The sequence below is a fragment of the Halichoeres trimaculatus genome, unplaced genomic scaffold (assembly GCF_033239565.1).
Source record: "Halichoeres trimaculatus isolate MK-OKI-2021-1 unplaced genomic scaffold, fHalTri1.1 fHalTri1_scaffold_17, whole genome shotgun sequence".
NCBI classification, from domain to species: Eukaryota; Metazoa; Chordata; class Actinopteri; order Labriformes; family Labridae; genus Halichoeres; species Halichoeres trimaculatus.
This window is the reverse complement of record NW_027437195.1, coordinates 2,943,919-2,953,245: the sequence shown is the minus strand read 5'-3', so window position 1 is coordinate 2,953,245 and position 9,327 is coordinate 2,943,919. Positions and strand designations below refer to the sequence as shown.

General features: G+C 43.3%; 1 protein-coding gene across 1 annotated transcript; it reads right to left on the bottom strand.

Annotated features, from left to right (window-relative positions):
* Nucleotides 1-395: 395 nt before the first annotated feature.
* kcns3a (potassium voltage-gated channel, delayed-rectifier, subfamily S, member 3a) lies at nucleotides 396-7,175 on the bottom strand. The gene is made up of 2 exons (XM_074692493.1): nucleotides 7,061-7,175; nucleotides 396-3,688 (listed from the first exon to the last, which is right to left on the bottom strand). Exon 2 carries the CDS (start codon nucleotides 3,634-3,636, stop codon nucleotides 2,335-2,337), a length of 1,302 nt encoding a protein of 433 aa, XP_074548594.1. The 5' UTR covers nucleotides 3,637-3,688; nucleotides 7,061-7,175; the 3' UTR covers nucleotides 396-2,334.
* Nucleotides 7,176-9,327: the final 2,152 nt, after the last annotated feature.

Here is a 9,327-nt window from a genome sequence, read left to right as displayed (position 1 = left end):
GTCAGACTGATGAGCTGCATCAGCAAGACCTCTCACTTCATGTCATCTCTGCTGAGACATTTTGGATTTCTTCAAGGATCCTGATGGTTATGGAAAACAAAAGTCCCGAGGTAGACCCAAAAAGCATTTCACCAGAGCTGAGCTGGAGGATCCTGCTAATATAATAACCATCAGACGCCGTCTGAGAGAGAAGAGCTTTAAGGACAAAACACGTCTTCAAAGGTCTCGTCTCCTTCATCGCCACAAACTCGCTGTTTGGTCTTTTTCAGAGAGCAGCAAACATGGGACACTGAAAGGTGAAGAAAGTTTGATTCTCTGAGAAAAAAACTGAACCTTGACGTCCTGATGGCTTCAACGTTACTGACATGATCCCACTGGAGATGTTTTCTCGGCGGCACAGTGGAGGGGGCGCCATCATGATCTGGGGCTTTTTCCTTCAATGGACCAATGGAGCTTCAGGTTGGTCAGGGGCGTCAAACGGCGGCTGGCTCTGTGGAGATGTTGCAGGGGGCCTCCTTCATGACTGAGGGCCCTGGTCTGTGTGGGAATGACTGGGTTTCTGGACTTCTTCAGAGGAATCAGATCACTCTTTGGACCATCCTGATGTTGCCCTGATCTAAATCACTCTGACAACATTTGGGGATGGATGGAGAGGGACGTTTACAGAAATGGACATCAGGTCCAGACAGTGGATGATCCTCCATGAAGACATCTTCATCACTTGGAGCAACGCTCACACAGCCTCCTGGAAACACTCAGGTCAACAACAACAGCAACAGAGGAGCTCCTCCTCATCACTAGGTCTTCAAAAACTTTTATTTCTGTTTTAGTGAGAGTTTTTTTTTTTTTTTCCCGGTCTTAGACTTTTGATCAGCTGATGAACAGAATATTTCACAAAATTGTTTTATTGTTCTGCAAATTTTTAATATCCAACAGTGCAAAATATAAGTTCTTGCAATTTTCAACTGGTCTTAATTTTTTTTAATTTTAATTTTAATTTTTTATCAGGTGTGTATGCTACTGTAAACAGCAAAAGAAATACAGTAATGACGCTATAGTCACCTTTGCAGCAGCCTTTTTACAGAGTGTGTTTCCTAAAACAATCAACTTCCATTGATAATTCAGGAAAAACACTATAAAAAGCGTACCATAAATTTTACAGCAATTGTCACCTCGCTTTCAGTAATTCTCTTGTTCATTATTGGTTGATCCAATGTCCAGTTGTACTGGAACTAATTCAGCTTGACTTCTACAGAATAATGACTTTTCCACACATTCATGTTTGAAACCCACACACAACACAGGCTGCTTTGGGTTTAAAGAGGCTGTGAGGAAATATCAGTGGACCGCAGCAATGCCTTTGGTTAGAGTCTCACACACTCTGTCATGAAGACGGACTCTAACAAAGCGTGTGTTTGTTTTGGAAATGTATAAATTCCAGATCTTCTACTGACAGGTGCTCTCATTCTGTGATGTGAAACATTAGTAAATCCTGGTTATGTCCTGCCAGTCATCCACCAATCAGAGCTAACGTAACCTCACTCTTCATTTTATTGATAGACTCTCAAGTTTGAACAGACCACTGCAGAATAACTGCTGACTGTGGGTTGGAGTCAAAATTATCACTAACAGTTTAGCTCCTGTGTTAGCCTTTAGCTCGTGCTCTATCTCTTCCCTGTTTATCTTTTTCTGCTCTTCTGTCCTTTTTCTGTCTGACAGTTAGGCTCCAGTGTCCACCATCACTACAAATTAATCACAGAATATTTGTCAGCTGGCGTGATTTGTCATAAATCAATGTGGTCCTGCTCGACCTGATCAGGAAACTAATAAGTAGCATTTAGGAATAACCCACATTGGTGCTGATAATGGCATTATAAAGTGTGGATCACAATCAGGGATATATCTGGAAGAGAGACCTTTTCAAGACCACTTAGAAACTCTTCACAGCCCCTTTAAAGACTGACCGATGTGAGATTGGTTCGTTTCATGATCAGTTCAACCCCTATGAGTTTTAGTCTGTCATTTAAAAATGCCTGCACTTAGTAAATCTCTTGAGATGTACTCTTAGTCTAGCTCTGGTGACTTATTTTTCATCTTTTTTAGCTTAAATCTGCTTTGCCTCATGTAACCAGCTCCAGGTGTCAGCAATGCATCGATAAAAAAATATCCCTAAAACTTAAACTAACAATGAACTGAATGCTACCCCTGCATTTATTACAGAGCAATTGGCATTTTCTGCATGGGGCCCTGCTGTTTTACAGCTTCTCCTGTGGAAAAAAATGAGTTTTTTGGGGGTGAATGTTTGTCTGACTGGCTGCTCCACTTGCTGCTGGTTCATTTAAAGCTCTGTTTGAGGTCTATCTGCCTCTGCCGCTCATAAAACTTTGAGAATTTGTTGAATATGTTAGTTATGGGCAGAGCGACTATCAGCAGTCCACAGATGATGCACACAGTGCCAATCAGCTTCCCTGTCAGAGTAACAGGAAACGTGTCCCCGTAGCCCACCGTGGTCATACTGATGGTGGCCCACCACCAGCTGATGGGGATGGTCTGCAGCTCTGACTCTTTAGATTCTCTCTCTGCAAAGTAAATGAGAACAGAGAAAAAGGAAACACCCACGGACAAGAAAAGCACCAGCTGTCCGATTTCGCTGGCACTGTGTCGCAGCGTGGCGCCGAGGGATCGGAGACCAGCTGAGTGGCGTGCAAGCTTCAGGATGCGAAACACTCGCATCAACCTCAAGATCTGCACCACCTTGCCGACATTCTCCAAATCTGTGTTCTCACCTTCGTCCATCGCACCACATGCTAAGGTGACATAGAAAGGTAGAATCGACATCAGGTCAATGATGTTCAGAGCACTGCACAAGAACTTCCTAGCTGATGGTGCGACGGCCAAACGGAGGACAAACTCAGCGGAGAAGTAGAGAACACAGACTGTCTCAAAGAAGGTCAGCACTGGGCTTTCAACCCGCTCCTCATCTGGATCCACCTCATGAGAGTCTGGGAGGCTGTGAACGCACATGGCAATAATAGAGACAATGACCACACTGAGGGACACAACGGCTAAAACTTTGGCTGAGGTGGAGTGACCTGGGTTCTCAAGAAGGATCCAGATTTTCCTACGATTCTCGGCACACCAAGAGCCTTCAAACGTTTCTGTGTTGTCCTCTGAAGCTGAAAGATCCTCCACAGATAATCCTGAGCTCTGGGGCTGCAGATCATCACTCCTCTGATCCCAGCTCCTCTCCTCTGCCATCTCCTTCAGTTCATAGAATTTATTAGTGCAGCAGAAGTCCAGGTGGCGCTCTTTGATCCCCCAGTATTCAATCTCTTGAGAGAATGACACAATGCACAGCCCGTCCACCAGGTGCATTTTGCCCGTGAGATAAAAGTTGAGAACATAGCAGAAAAAACGTGGGTTACGGTCGAAGTAGTACTCCATCTCAGAGGGACTGAAGTCATCACACAGCTCCAGGATTGCCTCTTTGGAGCTGCAGCAGAGAAGGCGACCAAGGCGTGTCTGCGGGAACCGCCTCAGGACGGCGTGCTCCAGCCGCTGCCTGAAACCACCGACGTTGACGGTGATGCAGCAGTCGTCAGGGCTGTGTGGACGAAGGATCTGTCCGTGCACCATGATGGAGCCGCTGTTCAGACGTGTCTGCTGAAAATCTCAGAGGTGTTGTTGCCTGCACACAGAGAAACTGAAATTAGCACAGCCCATGCTTTCTTGTATGTCATCTGATCACATTGAAGTGTTTTATGTCGAGGCCGTCGAGCATCGAGTTGCATCTGGGTTTCTGTGACATCCTGGAGCTGAATGGCAGCTGAGGAGGCTTTATTTACAGTGGACAGATAACTGCACATCATGAGTGGGGTAAGAGGAGCCGGACGATAAAATGAGCCACCTGCAGAGCCCACTGACATCAAACTTTACTCATTGAATTAAAGAAGAAAACCGCTTATGACTCAGCACAGCTTGGACCTTAGAGCACATCAGCAAACCTGCAAACCAGAGTAGTTGTAATGGCGTGTTCTGCTATCATGTGATTGTCTCAATATAAATAATCAGACGTTATAGTTTGTCTCATTTAATGTATTCAACAAAAAATGACTGAATTCAACTAAACTTTAGATCTAACCCCGGCCTATGACAGTGCTCATGGGTAAAGTTAAAATCAACACACATTTTTGTATTTTAGAGGAAACATCGACACATTAAGCCTAAAAGACCTACAGAGAGCTGACAGATCAAAAGCATTTGAAGCAGGTCAGAGTCCAGGCCCGTTGTCCTGCCAGAGAGCAGATCTGACATTCTAAACCAGCATTTCTAGAATGTGTCACACTAGGAAAACAAAATCTAAAAACATTTCTGAGGCTTGTAAGAAATAAAACTTATATTTGAATTATACAAAGTCAGACAGGCAACTCTACACTCTGAAAAAACTGGTCCAGGTTCTCAGGACAGTACTTTTAATTTTCCCCAGTGTAACATGTTAACATGCCATCTCTAACCATGTCAAGGTCAGGTCGCTGGCACTGACAGAAGGATGGACTATTCTTAATGTGTCATTTTCAGTGGCCTGACCTTTTGAATGGCAGGGTTGAAAAAAAAGGCACATGCAGCGTGTTCTCAACACTGTAGAGGGCACTACATTCTTCGTGTTATTGAGGGCCATATAGCAGCGTTTTGGCTCCCAAGTGGGAAATTTATTATCTTTTAACCAGACAAGGGGGCAGTTTTAAGTCTTTTTTTAATCACACAAAAGGGTGGTTTGGTGTGTCTTGCCAAAGGACAGCTTCACTGTGTGCTTTGTCTCCCAACAGGGCACTTTGGTTCAAGTTTTTACCGAGGGAGGGCACTCTAGCATGTGTTTAGGCTTCTCAGAGGCCATTAAAGCGAGCATTTTTCCCTCCAAGGAGACGCTTTTAGCACGTTTTTGCCAAAGGAAGGCACTTAAGCATACATTTTGCCTCCCAACAGGGCACTTTGGTGCAAGTTTTTACCACAGGAAGGCACTTTAGCATGTGTTTTGGCTTTTATGAGGGCACTTCAGGGCATGTCTTTGCCAAACAAGGCCTTTTTTAGCATGTGTTTTGGCTTTTATGGGGGCACTTTAGTGCACGTTTTTGCTAAAGGAGGGCACTTTCGCATGTGTTTTAGCTTCTAAGTGTGAACTTTAGCCTGTGTTTGGCCTCGTAAGAAGGATTTTTTTTTTTTTTATCACAATTTGTACTTCCAAAAGGGCCATTTATGACATGTTTTGTTTCAAAGTGCAACTTTTTGCCCAGGGAGAGCACTTAAGTGTGAGTTTTGGCTTTCTAAGAAGGCAATTTAGAATGTGTTTTTTTTGCCTCCAGAGATGGCACATTAGCGCATATTTTGCCAAAGAAGGGGACATGAGCACATTTGTACCAAAGGATTTGACTTTCTGGAGGGCTGGATCAGAAAAATCAAAGAAAGGTACAAATATTGCGCTTTCAGCACTTAGGAGGACACTAAAGTTCGCGTGTTTTGTCTCCTAAAAGGACACTTCAGTGCAAGGTTTTTGCTAAAGGGGGCAAGCTAAGGACATATTTTGCATGTACGTGCAAATTATTGCCAAAGGAGGGCACTTTAGTGCACATCTTGCCTCCCTAGAAACACTTTGGTGGAAGTTTTTGCTTAAGCAGGGCACTGAACCGTTCTTTCTACTGTCCAAGAAGGCACTTTGGGGTGTCTTTCGCCTCCAAAAAGGAACTTTAGATCACATTTTGCACTTCCAATAGAGCATTTTAGGACGTGTTTTGCATTTTAGGACGTTTTTTGTCTAAATGAGGGCACTATATTGCGTGTGTGTTTTTGCCAAAAGACAAAAGTAATTTGGCATAAAAAGACAAAAGTTATTTGGCATGCATTTCTGGCTTCTAAGAGGGCACTGATGGTGCGGTTTACCTCCAAAGAGGGCACATTAGTGCATGGTATTGCCAAAGGAGGGGGCATGAGCAGATTTGTGCTGAGAAATTTAACTTTTAGGAGGGCAGGATCAAAAAAATAAAAGGAAGGCACATACAGTATGTTCTCAACACTGAAGAGGACACTAAATTCTGTGTGTTTACCCTCCTAAGAGAACACATTAGGGCATGTTTGTGCCAATGGAGGGCACTTTAGCACATTTTTTCCCAAAGCAGGGGACATGAGCACATTTATGCTTAAGGCGGTCATATTTTTTTAACCGATGGAGGGCTCTTTAGCACACATTTTGGTCTCACAAGCACTTCTGCATGCATTTTTGCCACGAAGGGTCTTTGCACACCACTGGTCATTTCCAAATGTTTGTTTGTTTCCTGTATGATCTGCAACATACACACAACAAACCTGATGCGCATGCTCAGTTTACCCAAAATGTGGTAATTGGAGAAGCCATTTAAGATGTTTTTATCCTTCACTATAATAATTTACCTTTTTTTCTTCTGTGGATACAAGTGTGAATATATCATATCTGTGACTTGATTTTTCAAAATAAATAAATAAATAAATAAAACTTCATGACTCACTTTCGTTATCAGACATAACACTAATAACAAACAAATCCTCCAGTCTGAGACAAAGGCAGAGACTCCGCACGTTGACATCAATGACTCAAAACACTCGACCTGATGAAATTTGAACGCAGCCCTTAAGTTGTGACACAGACCTCTGTGATACAATAACTGTCAGGACCTTACACGCAAACACCGTCTTTGTCCACAGTCATCCACACCTGGTGTCTCCCTGCTCCCAGCTCCTGAACAGGGTGCACTCTTATTTGGATTGTGTTACGCGCGGACAGATAGCGTTTCAAATTGCTGCGAAACGGCAAACCAAGGTCAGAATAGACACGTTTCCCTGCAGCAGCAGCAGCACAACTGAGCCAAAGCTCCACAAAGAGTCGTTGGTGAACTTAGAGATAGGAAGGTAAACACACTCTGTGAGATGAGCACAGCCGCACCAGGGGGTCAGCGGGTGCAGGAAAAATGACATTAGTTCATGCATCCCTGTGTAAACTTGGTCACCCGTGGAAAAGAGGAGAGTTTCTTACCTGTGCATGTCGCAGATGTCCTGTGTGTAGTTCACTTGTCTCAGTCTGAGGTCTCACGGCGCGCTGCAGTGTGAGCGCAGCGCAGGGCGGAACGCAGCTTCCAGCAGGACAAATGATGAGCAGCAGGCGCATCATCCCCGCTCACAGGCTGACAAAGTTTGGTGTGTAAAGGCTTTTCAGTGGTCAGGCTGAGCCCTGCTTATTTAAGGTGTGTCTGTTTATCTCTGTTAATATTTAATGTTTCTTTGGGCTAAGTGCTCACATTCTTCTTTTAAGGCAGCTTCTTGTTTCTCCTGACTTTTCATCTTGTTTGTGGGAGTGCCCTGTGACATCTGTGTGATGGGCTGTTATTGGTTCAACTTTATGAGCTTAAAGCTGCAAAATTAAAAGTCAGCAGAAGGAAAGGGCATCATAGAGAAATAACCAGAGCAAAGAAATTGACCTGTAGACTCTGTAAATGCTCAGGAAACACTTTTCAATAATGAATATGTTACTCTAATGCAGAGTCTAATACAGACAATGGGAGATCAAATGTGTGCAGGGCATTAGAGAGGATCTGGTATTGAAAAATGACTACCACTGGTTTAACTTGTTCAACTTTTAAAAATGCTGCATGCTGGCTTTGTTTGGAGCTGAAGTCCTGGAATTTAAAGTCAGCATCTATACGCACTTTGTAAAGCTGTAACATGGAGAGTAATTGAGTTTGTGCACTAAAAAAGAGGTGATATCTGTAAAACAGGTTTTTGAAGAAAGAAATGTAGAATATTTCTTCATATTGACAAAAATAACTCAAAAAGTAGGGGAAGATGGGGTTAGTTGTCACATTTAGTATATTTTACCACCAGAGGGCACTGTATCACAAATTGTGGTATGAGAATTCATGGAAATTTACCAACGCAGTCTTTTAGGGAGTAAGACTCTAAGGCAGTGGTCCCCAATCCCCGGTCCGTGGGTCAATTGGTACCCGGCCGCACATAAAAAATACTCAACTTACATTATTTTACTTTGATTTATTATATGATTCTGAATGATGTATTATTTTGAAAAATGACCGGATTCTCCCCGTCATACCCATCTTTGACTCATTCTTGATGCCAAACCTCCTAAGCTAGCAAAATGGACAAAAAACCCCAACATCTTTAGAAAGTTTCTTTAGCCAGGGTAAAAGAGCTGGTGAGGAGACAGATGAAGAGCCAGTCTGTGAAAATATTGTCCGACTGTAAACCGGTCAGCTGCACAAAAAACGTTGGGGACCGCTGCTCTAAGGGGTTGTTGGGGTTGGTTGTCATCTATGTTCATGTTACATAAACAGTAATCTGGCCAAATATGTGTTTCCTGTTCATGTTCTTCACTCCTTGTGTGTTGAGATGCATTAAAGGGGACATATCATGCTGATCCCTGATTTAATACTAACATATAATACATTTGAAAACAAGACCTTTCACCCCCTGAATTTTCAAAAAAAGAGATATTGTATTTTTCTGATATCCTAGAACAAGATTTGATGCCTCTGAAAATAGGTCATTGCCATTTGGCCGCGAGATTTCGACCTGAGGATCCTTTCTTTTTATTGGAGTAATCTGATAAAGCAGCGCCTCCTCTGTGATGTCAGTTAGTCACACAACCGCCACCGAGGGATACACCCACCAAGAGCCGACTGACTGAGTGCTGGATGCAGGGACTCTGCTCTGCTGAGCAGCTCAGCTTTACATGGTGAATTAGCAGTTAAAACACTGTAGTTTAAGCAGACGTCGTAATACTTGTGAGACTGTGATATTTGCATGCTTATTCTGACATGCACTGTGAACCTGGACCACAATAATGCTGTGGTAATAACATAGTGAGGAACTGACGGTAGAGGCGATCTCTCCCCTTTAAAATATTTTTCTCCATTAAAATAAGACTGTGACAAACAGCCCCACATTGTGAGACAACCATCCCCATGATGGGGCTGGTTGTCACAGTGCTTCAGAGCGTCTTCTTTGTTACACTGAGTTGGAAAACAGAAGGGAGACACATTCAAGCCAACTGGCGCAGTGTGTCGAAGTTGTCAGCATTTGGCCGAACAGAAACGTCGGAAAAGAGATATGTTTTCAAAGTAAGTAAGTGAACATTAATCCCCAGAAAGCGTTACATTACTGTGGGTCCTGTTCACAGAGGTAGACATAACAAACAGCTGTGTTTGTCTACAGCAGATTTTGGGGACAGATAGAGCAAAACACGGTTTTCAAAACCTGGACGCTAGTCCTGAATCTACCTGGAAGTCA

Coding starts and splice junctions, on each gene's coding strand:
- kcns3a (XM_074692493.1), bottom strand. CDS start 3,636: ATGGTGCACGGACAGATCCTTCGTCCACACAGCCCTGACGACTGCTGC.